Source organism: Somniosus microcephalus, chromosome 2 (genome assembly GCF_052327205.1).
Source record: "Somniosus microcephalus isolate GS21.2 chromosome 2, FLI_Smic_1.0, whole genome shotgun sequence".
In the NCBI taxonomy this organism is placed as follows: domain Eukaryota; kingdom Metazoa; phylum Chordata; class Chondrichthyes; order Squaliformes; family Somniosidae; genus Somniosus; species Somniosus microcephalus.
In genome coordinates this window covers 61,325,327-61,340,882 of record NC_140988.1, presented here as the reverse complement: position 1 = coordinate 61,340,882, position 15,556 = coordinate 61,325,327, and the positions used below count along the sequence as shown (strand labels likewise).

At 44.5% G+C, this 15,556-nt stretch overlaps 1 protein-coding gene across 10 annotated transcripts in view; it reads left to right on the top strand.

The window, feature by feature from the left end:
* The window catches only part of bltp1 (bridge-like lipid transfer protein family member 1), a 567,108-nt gene that overhangs the window by 368,454 nt on the left and 183,098 nt on the right, over positions 1-15,556 (top strand). For all 10 annotated transcript variants that reach the window (XM_086009761.1, XM_086009749.1, XM_086009753.1 and 7 more), the window contains 5 exons: positions 4,924-5,162; positions 10,408-10,652; positions 10,764-10,869; positions 11,818-11,915; positions 13,006-13,200. In XM_086009761.1, the coding sequence (XP_085865887.1) occupies positions 4,924-5,162; positions 10,408-10,652; positions 10,764-10,869; positions 11,818-11,915; positions 13,006-13,200 (883 nt within the window). The remainder of the gene's footprint in view (positions 1-4,923; positions 5,163-10,407; positions 10,653-10,763; positions 10,870-11,817; positions 11,916-13,005; positions 13,201-15,556) is intronic.

Sequence of the window (15,556 nt, the reverse complement as noted above, 5' to 3'; positions counted from 1 at the left end):
GGAGGAGGAGGAAGATGAAAGGGCTCCTGAAAGTGGAAGGGCCATCCGTCACAGGCTCATGAGGACTCGTATCGAGGCCCCTCTGGCGGAATGATGAGTGTCTTAACTGCTGCGCACTTTGGATGTTTGAAAGCCTCTGAAGGCCAGCATCACTGTAATTAGTCACGTACACCATAGCACATTTAAACTTCTCTTTATTGTCACAAAAGTCTTTCATTACAGCAAAACAACGTCATGTCAACAGAAACCATAACTAACAAAATAACAGTTAACTCTTCGGCAAAGCCGCCAAACTAAACAAACTATTTCCAACAATTCCAACAGGTGAGGGTCTCCTTGATTTTGGCCAAAGAAACGTCTCGGCACCTCCCTCTACTGCTGGCCCCTCGATGGAGAACGACTTCTCTTTCGCGCTTGGCCCCTTCCCTCCCTGCTGCTCCTACGTAATTGAACCCCAGTGGCGGGGTGAAGGCTGGGGGACGCCTGCTGACTGTCTGGAAGCGCAGAAGCCCCTGAGGGACGGCCTGGCCGACCTCTGGGCTTGGAGGGTGCGGACGCAGGATGCTTGATCTGAGCATGGCTGGAAGCAGTGTGCCCTGCAGGTGGTGGCAGCTGCACTGCAGACGTGCCAGCGCTGGCATGTGGAATGGTCACCTGCCGAGAGCGGACACCTGCACCATTGTCGGACGACACACTGGCTCTCTGAGGGGACCGGCTTGGCTCATCCGCCACAATCGCATGCTCCACTGATTCCTGGCCTTGTATGGGACTGGAAGGGCCCGGGGTGATCCTAGCTGATGCAGATAGGGTGGCTGCAGATGGAGAGTTCGTGTTGCCTCAATCTGGGTGTGGACGAGGCCGGCAAGTAACTGCGTGGCAGCAGTGAGGACCTGTGAGCCAGGTGCCAGTGCTTCGGAGAAGCCCTGGACAGTTCTTTCCATTGCTTCGGACAAGGCCGGTGCTGACCGCTCCACTGCCTCGGACAAGCCCTTGACAGACCTTTCCAGGGATTGTCCGAAGCCCTGAACAGTCCTTTCCATAGCGGCCTCGAAGCCCTGGACCGTCCTCTCCATTGTTGGCCCAAAGCCCTCGACAGACCTCTCCATTGTTGCCCCGAAGCCCTGGACAGTCCTCTCCATTGTTGGCCCGAAGCCCTCGACAGACCTCTCCATTGTTGCCCCGAAGTCCAACACACTCTTTGCCAGTGTATCTATTGACTGAGGCATCCTCCCCACTGCAGCCATCAGCTCAGTGTGCCTGAGCCGGGCCTGGGTGCTCATTTCAGCCAGGCGACGCACCTCCTCTGCACTCTGTGCAGCAGTCATCACTGCCTGCCTTGCCCTCCGGGGAGACGGTGGCCGAACTTGCCTACCCCCCTTGCATTGCTGCATGCCGCTTGGTCCGGCAACTGCCTGATCCTCAGAGCCCCCCCCCCTCCCCTCCAGGGAACTACTATCCCCAGTCTGTACATGTGTATGCTCCCCTGAGATTGGAACGGATGGTCCGGCTTCCTCCTGATCCTCGCCTCCGGAGGCACTGGCACTGGCAGCTACAGGGCGTGGAGCTCCAGTTGGTGATGCATCATCTGAAAGCAGGGAGGTGGAAGAGTGGCTTTAGCAAAAGGACAGGTTGGCGGAAAGACATGGCAGATTGCGGCAAGGCTCTGACATGGCTGCACACTGAGGAAGCATGCTGGCGGGGGGACCAAGTGGAAGGAGACAGCTGCAAAAGGTGAGAGCCTTACCCTCGCTGTCGAGAATGGGGTCGGCAGCTGCAGTGGTAACAGGACCAGACAGACGTCCTCCAAGAATCTGGTGCACTCTCTCCTCGAGATCCGTGAGAGTGACCACTTGTGGAGGTCCGCCACCGGTTCGACGCTGCTCCTTTCGCATCGTCGCCAGCTTGGACTGCAGGGGAAAGAAGGGGAAGTTCTGTAACATGATGCCTTGAGAGATCATCTCATGCCCCCCATGGTGCAAGAGCCCTTACATGATGCCTTGAGAGATCATCTCATGCCCCCCATGGTGCAAGAGCCCTTACATGAGGCCTTGAGAGATAATCTCATGCCCCCCATGGTGCAAGGGCCCTTACATGTGGCCTTGAGTGAAATGTCCATGTGTGTGCCCAGAAAGGGCCATGGGTGCTCGCTGACAGATGGCCATTGGGGCATCATGGCAACAGGGTCCTCGAAGTTAGGTGCAGATGGAGGGAATCAGAAGTTTGCATAACCAACACTCACCCTAACGACCTGAGTGAGGTTGTTGAATTTCTACCTGCACTGAACAGGGGTCCTGGTCGCCATGCTGTTGGAGTTGACCCTCTGAGAAACCTCCCTCGAAGATCGCTGGTAAGCCTTTTGATTCGGCCTCTTGCCATTGTCAGGATACAGAACATCTCGACGGCGCTCAACTGCAGACACCAACTGGTCCAGAGCCTCAGTGCTGAAGCGCTCTGCTCTCTGTCTCACCTTCTCCATCCTCACCAAGTTTCTTGCGCCAGAGAAGGGCGAGCGCCGATTCTGAGGCCTACAGGGCGTTGAGTGTGGCAGCTCAGGCTGACTGACCCACCCCTTTAAGAGCCGGCCGGCGCCTGGAAGTCTCGTGGTTTCCGGTAATTGAGATCACCTGCGCTGCGCCCGTCCGCGCCGATATTGGGTAGCGCCTGAACTTTTGCGCCTTAGGAGCCCCGTGCAACGTCTGAGTTCGCGCCTCAATCCCCTTTGGGGGCGATGCAACCCAATATCTCGCCAGGCAGCGATAAGTTTCGTCTGGCTATAAACTTTGCGCAGCGCCAGTTCTAACGCCTCAAGCGGGGCTATACCCAATTTCTAGGGCATTGAATCTAAAATTGGCTTAGTGGCAGGAGGCAGAGGGTGATGGTTGAAGGTTGTTTTTGTGACTGGAAGCCTATGTCCAGTGGTGTACCGCAGGGATCGGTGCTGGGTCCTTTGCTGTTTGTAGTACATTAATGATTTGGATATGAATGTAGGAGGTATGATCAGTAAGCAGATGACACGAAAATTGGTGGAGTGGTAAATAGTGAGGAGGGAAGCCTCAGGCTACAGGACGATATAGATGGGATGGTTAGATGGGCAGAACAGTGGCAAATGGAATTTAACCCTGAAAAGTGTGAGGTGATGCATTTTGGGAGGACAAACAAGGCAAGGGAATACACAATGAATGGTAGGATCCTAAGAAGGACAGAGGATCAGAGGGACCTTGGTGTGCATGCACATAGATCCCTGAAGGCAACAGGATAGGTAGATAAGGCGGTTAAAAAGGCATATGGGATACTTGCCTTCATTAGCCGAGGCATGGAATACAAGAGCAGGGAGGTTTTGATGGAGCTGTACAAAACGCTAGTTAGGCCACAGCTGGAATACTGTGTGCAGTTCTGGTCGCCACACTATAGGAAGGATGTGATTGCTTTGGAGAAGGTGCAGAGGAGATTCACCAGGATGTTACCTGGGCTGGAGCGCTTCAGCTATGAAAGAGAAACTGGACTGTCTGGGGTTGTTTTCCTTAGAGCAGAGAAGGCTGAGGGGATACCTGATCGAGGTGTACAAAATTCTGAGGGGCATAGATAGGGTAGATAGAAAGGAACTTTTCCCCTTAGTAGAGGGGTCAATAACCAGGGGGCATAGTTTCAAGGTAAGGGGCAGGAGGTTTAAAGGGGATTTGAGGAAAAACTTTTTCACCCAAAGGGTGGTTGGAATCTGGAACTCCCTGCCTGAAAGGGTGGTAGAGGCAGGAACCCTCACAACATTCAAGAAGCATTTAGATGAGCACTTGAAACGCCATAGCATACAAGGCTACAGACCAAGTGCTGGAAAATGGGATTAGAATAGACAGGGCTTGATGGCCGGTGTGGACACGATGGGCTGAAGGGCCTCTTTCTGTGCTGTAAAACTCTATGGGGGAGAAATTCGGTGGGCTGCGCCACCAGTTAGCGCCTAAAGATGGCACTCAGTGGCTTTCGCGCCACTGGCCACGCCTCCCGCGATATTTAGCTGGGGCGCTAATGGCGGCGTTAGCCTGTTGTGCTGCGCCGCCACCAATGACGTCATCGGTGTGCGCAGCGCCCCGCTACCGCCCCGATCGCGATATTTGGCAGCGACTGCCTCTGTAGTGCCGCTCGCTAATCGCGCCCGGTTCACGGGGCCTACCTGTGGCGGCAGTGGCGCAAATTAAGGTGGAGGTGCGGGGCGGCCGTTTTTTTTTCGGCGGCCGCCTGCCAGCACCTCCGTCCCCGGCCTCCTGTTCTCCCCCCGCGGCATTGCCGGCTGTTTTCCGAGAGCCCAGCACTTCTCCTCGGTGCCGGGCTCTTTTGCCGGCACTCGCGATCGCTCATCGCGCTGGTGCAGGCCCCTCCCCTTTAAGAATGGGAGGAAGGCCTGCAGTACCGCAGCGCGCCATGCTGCAGCGTGTGGCGCTGTGGTATGTGGCACTGCGATATTCAGTTTCAGCGCCCTAAGAGGGACGCGGAGCGCCTCGAGCCTCGCCCCGTGTCCCTCTTGGGGCGCTCAAGCTGAATTTCCGGCGATCGCTGCTGCTCCGATTGCAGCGCAAAGTCTGGCGCCCAGGCGAGCTTAGCGCCCCGTTTGCGGCTCAACCCAATTTCTCCCCCTATGACTATAAAATAAGCTCATGATCCCTGGTGACTCTGGGTTCATGTTCCACTTGCTGTAGCACTGAGCCTGACATATCAGGAAGATCCAATAATAGTCTGTCCTGAGCGAGCTGATCTCTGATGAGGTGGCGATGTGATTGTTACAATAGGTCTGTGTTCCTGAGCTAGGAGAAAGAAAGATAGACTTCCATTCATGAGAATTATATTATTCATAATTTTACTACTTTTAAAGGAGGGGAAATTTGGGGGTGTAGTTGGACAAGATTCAAATATTATTTTCTTTGTTTCATATAGTATACCAACGCCAAAGGAGGATGTTTCTACTCCGCAGCTCTCTGAGAGGCCTGTTTCAAGTGTCAATCAAACTCCTGTTGAAACAAATGAATTTCCTCAGCTGCCAGAGGGTTTGGAGAAGAAGCCAATTGTACTTAAATTTAGTGCCTTGTTGGATGGTATTACCATTGGTGCAGCACTACTGCCATCTCTTAAAGCAGAATACAAAATGGGCAGGATGAAAAGCCATGGAATGACAGGTACTAATGTATAAAAGTTATTTATGAAACAACTTCTGGCACTTTAAAAAGTACACATTGGTACGCAAATCTGCTAATTTTGATGAAGGTAAATGGTTACGGTCACTGTATTGGAATTTTAAATATTTTCCATTAAATGTGTGGAAATTGTAAGTCATTTTGATTTTTTTAACGTTTAATTTTGTAAAATTAGTCGTCATTTTTGTCACTGGAATAAATAAAACTCTGACATTTTCAACAATTCTAAACTTACAATTTCAGGGTTTAAAATTTTACTTCATGGTGCTATTTTTGATTTCATTTTCGTAAACAAAAAGAACTAGGTGTTTATTTCACAGTATGTTTTGGACCTCCTGCTATTTAAATGTAGTGCTACTACTGCCATTGAAAATTGTTTTCTGTAAATGAGCCTGGTTGAAAAGTAGAGCAGCAATTTACATGAGAAGAGTCAGTAATTATCGGATAAATGGTCCTAACCAAAGTGACACAATAACTAGCCATCCTTTTGGAATTATGCTTGGAAGGTTTCAATGAAATGAGCCCTACTTATTCAGTGCAAATGTTATCTCAATATGTTCTAACACTCCCAACACCTTACATAAAAAATTGTCTCTGTTTCTATTATTTGCTGACTTTTTTTTCACGGTGAGGGATGCCAATGCTGGAGAATGAAATACTTTTTGACTTCTGGCACCCAGAATCAGTATCATACAACAGAGGCTGAGCAGAGTAAAGCATCCTCTACTGTGTCCCACGAGTACGTCTTAACCCTCTCCACCAGCATGATTTTGTCATTTCCTATTCCCTTGGTAGCCATCAGTATGGCTTCTGAGTTTGATGGGGGGGTGTTTTTTATTTGCCAAATTGTGGACCGTTCTGAGCTGTAGATTTCAGTAGGGATTGGGTTCAGACTGCCCGAACAGATTTTACATCAGACTCTGCAGCTGACAGACAGAAGAGGTTTTACATAAGTTTGGTTTTAAATATAATTTGTAGAGTTGAAAGTACAGTATCACCCAGTCTATGATTTTTTTTCAAGGATGTTTTCCAACCATCTAATATTCAAGACACAAGTAGAATGAAAACTGTTGGAAATAATTTCAGTGCAAAATATTGTCCCACCTATCTAATTTTGAAAAGAATGATATATATTCTCAGCCAGGTTGGTCCAGAAATCCAATTAAATGTGGAGCGGGTTGTCTCCATAGTAGCTTGGGATGAGGGCAGTGATTGAAAATAGCAGGGGTCCTTGGAGGGAAAATTAACCATTTAAAAAATATTTTCTGTTAGTTAGCCAATCCTCTATCCATGCTAATATATTACCACCAACCCTGTGAGCTCTTATCTTGTGTAGTAACCTTTTATGTGGCACCTTATCAAATGCCTTCTGGAAATCCTAATACACGACATCTACTGGTTCCCCTTTATCCACCCTGCTCCTTACATCCTCAAAGAACTCCAGCAAATTTGTCAAACATGATTTCCCTTTCATAAAACCATGCTGACACTGCTTGACTATAATATGATTTTCTAAATGTCCTGCTACCACTTCCTGAATGATGGACTCCAGCATTTTCCCAATGACTGATGTTAGGCTAACTGGTCGATAGTTGCCTGCTTTCTGTCTCCCTCCTTTCTTAAATAGGGGTGTTACATTTGCGGTTTTCCAGTCCCCTGGGACCTCTCCAGAATCCAAGGAATTTTGGTAGATTACAACCAATGCATCCACTATCTCTGCAGCCACCTCTTTTGAGACTCTAGGATGCAGGCCATCGGGTCCAGGGGACTTGTCCACCTTTAGTCCCATTAGTTTGCCTAGTACTTTCTCTCTAGTGATAGTGATTATTTTAAGTTCCCCCCCCCCCACCCCAATAGCCCCTTGATTATCCATTATTGGGATGCTTTTAGTGTCTTCTACCGTGAAGACCGATGCAAAATATTTGTTCAAAGTCTCCACTGTTTCCCATTATTAATTCCCCAGACTCATCCTCTAGGGGACCAACGTTTACTTTAGCTACTCTCTTCCTTTTTATATACCTGTAGAAGCTCTTACTGTCTGTTTTTATATTTCTTGCTAGCTTACTCTCATAAGCTATCTTCTCTCTCTTTATCATTTTTTTAGTCGTCCTTTGATGGTTTTAAAAAATTTCCCAATCCTCTGGCCTTCCACTATTCTTTGCAACATTGTATGCTTTTGTTTTCAATTTGATACCATCCTTTACTTCCTTAGTTAGCCACGGATGGTTCATCCTTCTCTTAGAATCTTTCTCACTGGAATATATCTTTGCTGAGAGTTATGTCTCCTTAAATGTTTGCCACTGCTTTTCTAGTCTTACCCTGTAATATATTTTCCCAGTCCACTTTAACCAAGTCTGCCTTCATACCTTTCTAATTACCTTTGTTTAAGTTCAGGACACTAGTTTCAGACCAAGTTTTCTCACCCTCAAACTGAATTTGAAATTTTACCATGCTATGATCACTCTTCCCAAGAGGATCCTTCACTTCCAGATCATTAATTAATCCAGCCTCGTTACACATTACTAGATCTAAAATAGCCTTCTCCCTGGTTGGTTCCACAACATATTGTTCCAAGAAACCATCCCGTATACACTCTAAAGACTCCTCCTCAAGTCTACCTTTGCCAATTTGCTTTGTTCAATCAATATGAAGATTAAAATCTCCCATGATTTTGCCCATACCTTTCTTAAAAGCCTCTATTAATTCTTGATTTACTCTCTGTCCTACAGTGTGGCTACTGTTTGGGGGCCTGAAGACCACTCCCACCAGAGACTTTTTACCCTTATTATTTTTTATCTCCACCCAAACTGATTCTATGTCTTCATCTTCCGAACCAAGATCATTTCTCCTTACTGCACTGATCTCATCCCTTATTAACAGAGCTACACCACCTCCTTTTCCTTTCTGCCTATCCTTACGAAATGGCAAATACCCCATAATATTCAGTTCCCAGCCTTGGTCACCTTGCAACCACATCTCTCTAATGGCTATCAGATCATACCCATTTATTTCTATTTGTGCTGTCAACTCCTCTATCTTGTTATGAAGGCTGCGTGCGTTCAGATATAGAGCTTTTAATTTTGTCTTTCAATTTGATACCATCCTTTACTTCCTTAGTTAACCACGGAGTCTCCACTCCGTTGTCTCGCTAAGTGGGACTGCCCTTGTTTGATTCCACTCTTTCCTATCCAGTTGTAGCCAGAGAATCCCCAGCAATGACTTCTCTTCCCAGCCCCAGTTATCCCTGGAGTCCCCCAAGAATCTATCCTTGGTTGGTCCCTTCCTAGTTCTCATCTACATGCTGCCTATTGGCGACATCATCAGTTTCCACATGTATGCTGATGACACCCAGCTCTACCTCACCAACACTTCTCTAGACCCTTCCTCGTCTCTGTGTTGTCAGACTGCTTGTCCAACATCAGTTCTGGATGAGCTGCAATTTTAGGAAGGCCGATGTCTTTGGCTCCTACCACAAACTCCATTCCCTAGTCACCGATTCCTTTCCCCTCCCTGGCCACTGTCTCAGCCCATTGGCTACTGAAACCCTCATCCATACTTTTGTTATCTCCAGACTCGACTATTCCAATGCTCTAGGCTGGCGTCCCATCTTCCACCCTCCATAAACTTGAGCTCATCCAGAACACTGCTGGCTGTATCCTAACCCACACCAAGTCCTGCTCACCCATCACCCCTGTGCTCTCTGACCCGACATTGGCTCCTGGTCCACCAACGCCTCGATTTTAAAATTCTCATGTTCAAATCCCTCCATGGCCTCACCCCAGCCAATCTCTGTAACCTCCTACAACCCTCCAAGAACTCTGCTTTGCTCCAACTCTGGCCTCCTGCAAATCCCCCACTTCCTTTGCCCCACCATTGACAGCTGTACCATCAGCTGTGTAGGCCCCAAGCTCTGAACTTCCCTCCCGAAACCTCTCCACCTCTCCTCTAAGAACATCCTGAAAACCTTTGACCAAGCTTTTAGTCACCTGTCCTAATATCTCCTCCTTCAGCTTGATGTCTAGTTTTTATCTGATTACGCTCCTGTGAAGCCCCGTGGGATGTTTAAAGAGCTATATAAAAGCAAGTTGTTGTATGAGAAGGAAAATGAGCCGTTTAAGTAGAGCTACTTTCTGTTGTTTAGTTAGACGATGAGTTACTCATTTTTAATAAAATATAAATAATCAGGTGGAGCATGCGGTGTTTCAAGTCGCCCTTTGCTTTCCTCCTCTTAATAGGTTTCTTCTGTACTATAAAAGTTAAAAGTAATTCAAAACAAAAAACCAAATCAGCCTATAAAACTAGTATTTTGTTGGAATTAGTCCATGCGAATTTTACTGGAAGCAACTACTGTATGTGAAAAACTCTTACTTTTAGATTCAGTCCCTAGTGCAGTACATTCATTGTAGATGTTTATGTTTAGCAAATGTTTTTGTCTTGCACTTAATCTTGTTAATAGGACATTGCCAGCCCCACTGCCAATGTCAAATTTTTATTAATGGACTTGCCCATTCAAAATCCTATATTTACATGGTAATACCCGCACATTCGATAAAGTCACAGACCTGTGTCACTCTTCCCATCCTGCCTGTCTCCCATTCTTATACTTACCAATTTTTTGAATGGGGATGAAAAAGTAACTGGGAAGAGAGAGAGCCAAAAGCCATCTGTCTGTATGCCTGTCCTACACACCCAGTTGCTCACCACACCCCACCCGCAGATGTTGCTGCTCATTCCCCAGGCTGCCTCACTGTGCTGCTGGAATTCAGAACTGCTCCCTGTCCTTCCGCAGTGAGAGAAAGGATGGAAATGCTATTAATTGTTTAAGGCTGTCCCAATTGCTGTAATGTGAGTAAAAGGCTCCCTTAACTATTGTGATACCATGGAGTTAATACTCTCTTCATTTTTATTATTGAGGCTGGGATAACTCTGCCTCTCTATTGTCGTTTTCTTTCTGTTGCTGCCGAGTGATTATGGTTGAAGCTCAGTCAGAAGTTGTATGAGTTGAGGAATGAGAAGCAGATGCATGGAAGGGTTTGTGGTTACCTGTGGCAACTGCTATGAAGGTGGCTGTGGCCCTGAATGTTCTCTAAATGGAAAAATGTTGTCCTCTAATCTTTCCATGTGATTTTCAGTGAACTCTATGTAACTATCAGGAATAGTTAGTTACATGCTGTGATTGACACCAATACAGAAATCCTGTTAATAAATGTGTTTTTCCAATCATTAGGAGCCCAAACTAGGTTCACATTTGAGCTTCCAAATCACAGACTGCGCTTCCAGTCCAAAGTGACACCTGTTGATATGGCAGCTTTACCTCCATCAGCCAGCCTTAACCTACCACAAGTCACCATGTCCGGAGAATACATCATGGAGGAGCACGAGAGTTACCCAGACAAATCCTGGAATGCAGACGAGCTCCCATTGAAACAAGGCAACTACCTGCAGGGAAACTATTTGCGCTGTGTTGCTGAGGTACAGTTGTGGTTAGAAAATGCTGTTGACATCAGACTAGTAAGTTACATAGAAAATGATGAATATGAAAAGCTTCCTTTCACTGTAATGATGCTCATTGTTTGTTTATAGGTTGGTTCCTTTGAGCACAACTTGACAACAGATCTTTTAAATCAACTAGTCTTTGTACAGAAAGTTTTCATGAAGGAGGTCAATGAAGTTATTCAGAAAGTCTCAGGTATGTAGGAAATTTCCTTTCAATTTGAGATTAATTTTAGAAATCGTATATCTGCATTACAGCTCATGAAAATGTTTTACTCCTTTTAAAATACGTAATCAAATAGAATTCTAGAAGGTAAGCAAGCAATTTTCTTCTTATGCCTCCGTGAAGTGCTTTGGGCCATTTTATCTGTTAAAGGCACAATATAAATGCAAGTTGTTGTTTACTGTGAATGTCGAAACAATTCCATAGTTAGATATTTTTAATTTGCTCTTAAAGGGAAAGTAAATGCAAGCAATTACATTTCTCTTGTTACTTTAATTTCTGTGATTTGTTCTCGTCAAAACACTAGGAGCTGCGGCTAATCACGCCTCACTATAATCCTAATTGATGTTCAATGTGTAATCCTTGAAGAAGAATTATTTTTAGGAATGGGTGATTTTATGAATGACTGCAAAGATCACTAGGAAATTGAGAATCTTTGGATATCTGCTCTCTGCTATTCTCAATCGGATCCGTGTTTAATGAGCAACGCACATCTATATACTGTATTCATTTTTTTTCCTAAATCATAATTGATCCAATGTGGCCTACAGCAGCCTGCAAAATGGAGTAGTAGAACTTGGTCCAGGTCAAATAGCTACATTAAACACATTCACACTGCTATTGCACTCTGCAGCCGCATTTCCAGCACTCTGGGGACAATATAGGGAGAAGAACAGGTTTAGAACTCTGCAATTGTGCCAATTGTACTGGGTTACATGCCGAGTGCCAGAAAACGCAATCTATTCAAGAATATTCCTTTAGCCACAGATTCCACTTGTGTGATTACTTTTTGCCCAACAGCAGTAGCTTGAATCAGTATATTTAAATTAAAAACTAACTTTTTCATTTACACCCCATTGTAAGGAATGATGGATGTTAACATTATAATGTACATTTATACAATGTTGTGTTTATCTGCAGGAGGGGAGCAGCCTATCCCACTGTGGAATGAACATGATATTTTAATGGATGGAGAAAAACCAAAAATTCTGCTGTACTCTTTGAATTTACAATTTAAGGTAATAACTTCAATTACAATAAAATATAGAAGCTTAAATATAAACAAAAGCTTGTGGGAGCCATTATGTGTCACACTTACTTGTGAGCCTTTTAAAGAAGCACCGTATTCCTGAAAATAAATTCCAGTCCTTTATCTCACTTATGTTCTTCTGATGTAAATCACATCAAATTATGTCAGTTGTGTGTGATGCTAGTGTGACAAAAGTGATGTGTGGTTCTTGTGCCTCTTCCACTTCCACAACCGAAAAGAGACTCACAGTTAAATACATTGTGCATTTTACTGGAAAGCAGGCATCAGCAGCTTTGGCTTTACTGTGAAGGATATGAATCCATACAAGAATGTTGTGTGGTGGATTCGCTATGAGGTAGTACATAGTACATAATAATGGTACGTAATATCCTTTTCTGAATATTTAACTTGCTCAATCAGTCATTTGTAGTGAGATGTTCATGTTAATCATGTATGTTAGCTATCCTTTTTTATTTTCCTGTGACTCATTTATTGTATTCTCTTGTTAATATTTAAGAGTGCCGTTTTGTGACCAAGCGTACTGGCAGATGATAGTATCTCGGTCTCTATAAGTATCTTTTAAGTCCCTCTCAAATTATTTTTTCCTTTTTTCTGGGTGAGTTCCAGAATAAAAAAACATTTTGTTCCCAGTTTTCTCAACTTCAATTTACATGGACTCCTGTGATGAAAAATAAGTGACTATGTGACTTGTGGGCATACCTTATGTTGGGTACTAGAAGGGTGAATGTGTGTTATGCATAATGTATGTTTCCTGGATGATGAGCTGCTACTTACTAAAAAAAATCTACCAACATTATTTTATATCCAGTTTGAGTTTTTGGAGTCGCAGAACAATTATTTGAATTGATGTTGCACACAATGATCAGTTTGACCTATGATCATTCTGTTCTGATCAAGTTTTGGCACTGTCCAACTGCATTAGCTTTTTACAGTGGAGAAAGTATTGAAACCGTTGCTATAAATTTAACTTACTGTATAATACTGGGAAGAAAAAAAAACCTATGGTTATGTGTTGTGAATTTTAAAATCAAGGTGTACTGTATTAATTTCTTGTTTAGGGTATCCAAGTTACAGCAACTACCCCTTCCATGAGAGCTGTAAGATTAGAGACTGGACTAATTGAACTGGAACTTTCAAATCGTATCCAAACTAAGACTCAGCCTGGTGCAGGCCGTAACAGCAGCTATTTGAAACTGTTTGGTAAATGTCAGGTTGACTTCAACCTGGCATTAGGACAAATCGTCAAACATCAGGTATACATTTATCACTTTCAAAATGCTAACTGTATAGCATTTAAGATACTAACTGTATGGTAGAAAATTGCATTTTAATGCTACATATATTCCAAAATGCAGCCATTAAATGCGATGTACTGAAATTAAGAGAAGAATGTGTTTTGATAAAAGTACAGTACCACAAAAAACAACAAATATATAAAATCTTATAACCAATCTGTTCTGTGGGGCACTTTTTACTTTAAAAAAAAAAATCAAGACTTCCTAAATGGCTTAATTTTTAAAAATTGTACTTGGGACATAGGTACCACGAACACGGTCTCATTTATTGCCCATCCCTAGTTGGCCTGAGAAGGTTGTGGGCCTTTCATAGTGATATTACTCCCATGATATTAATTACGACTGAGAGGGCATTAAAGAATGCCTTCCCTGAAAGACATTAGTGAACCACTTGGGTTTTTACACAGTTATGTTCATTAGTTGCTGATGCCAGCCCACAAATTACCAGAATTATTGAATTCAGTTCCACAATATGCCAAAGTGGGATTTGAATTCAGGACATATGGTTTGCTAGTCCAGTACCATAGCCACAACACTACCGTACCCTCCTATATGGAAAGTGGGAAAATGCATTATGGTTCTGAGCCTTATTGCCTAGGAAAGTACCAGGTTTGATTCCTGGCCTGTGCTGAATAAACTGATCTCAGCTGGACAGCAGTTGGAGCACTATAATTGGTCTAAAATTCCTGGTCAAGGAAAGAAAAACATTCAACCAGTAGGACTGTTTCCCAGCTCAAGTTGCATCTTTCAGGAGACTGGGTGAGATGAAGAGAGAAAACTGAGGGAAAAATAGTGAAGCATACAATGGAGAATTAAAAACACAATACTTGTGTAAAGAAAATTATCTGGGCATTTTTACAGCTTTATTTCTGTCCCCATTTCCAGATCATCTACGAACAATGTAAACCAATGCAACCAAGAGTTGATGCCTATAATCAACTTTTTCCATTCTGATGTTCAACTACTCTTCTATATCCAGCAACATTTAGCCTCCTCTGACTGACTGAATTTCTGATCCACTCCAGAGATCCCCTATTTCATGCCTTATGAACTTTAGGACCCATCTCCTCTGTGGTACTGAGCCAAAAACCTAGCTGAAATCTAAATATGCAACATTACTCATGTTCCCTTCTGCACTGATAGTTATCTATTTGAAGGAGTCCAATAGATTTTAAAGACTTGATCTACCTTCCATAATGTTAGGTGGACTTGCTCTTATTATCATCTTTCTTTAGTTGCTTCATTGCTCCCTCCTTTATGATACCCGCTAGTTGATGGTACAAGGACTAGGGGACACAGATTTAAGGTTTTGGGCAAGAGATACAGGGGGGATGTGAGGAAAACTTTTTTACGCAGTGAGTGGTGATGACCTGGAATTTGCTGCTGACGGAAGTGGTGGAAGCGGAAACATTCTGTTTTCAAGGGGAGACTGGATAGGCACTTGAGGGAAATAAACTTGCAGGGCTACGGGGATAGAGCGGAGGAATGGGACTGACTGGATTGCTCTACAGAGAGCCGGCATGGACTCGATGGGCCGAATAACCTCCTTCTGTGCTGTTATGACTCATGACTCTATGACCTTATGTTTTATCTCCTACAGATATCAGGCTTACTGGCCTATAGTTGTCAGAATTATCTTTCTGCCCCTTCTTAGAAGTTGGTAATATGTTTACCCTTCTCCAATTCTCAGACACTATTTCACTTTCCAATTAATCCATAAATTTTCCTTAACCTTATGAGATAGGTAGCAGTCCATTATCATGTCCAGGAATCCTTTCACTCCCATTATAGAATTTCCAATTTATCCCTGGTAAATTGAAATCACTCATGACGATTAGTTTATTACTTCTTATCTGAGTTTAAAGTTCCAGCTTTAATCTCTCCTCTTGACCTAGTGACCAAAAACAGATCCTAAGGCCGCGATTTTCTCGATTGATGCGGCTTGGGAGCGGGTCAGGTGGCTTCCAGGTTTCAGTCCCGCCCCCAACTACATCCGGCCCACAATTGGCCCTGTTTAGCCCGCCTTGCGGGCTTGTTAGCCAATTAAGACGAAGCCGGTCAGATGACGTCATTTGATGACGCGTCATCTGTCGGTTTTCTTAAAGGGACCACACACAATTTTTTTTTGACAGCTGATTTCTCAGTGTTTGACAGCATTGAGGTGCATCACTGTACAAAGGTGAGCTCTTGCACCCAGGCTCTCCAGTGACTCCCTCCTTAGGCTAGAACAGATGGCAGCTGCAGGTGAGGTTACAGAAGCGATATGTCACTGGTGAGAGAGGTTCTCCCAATGAGGTGGGACTAGACATCGATT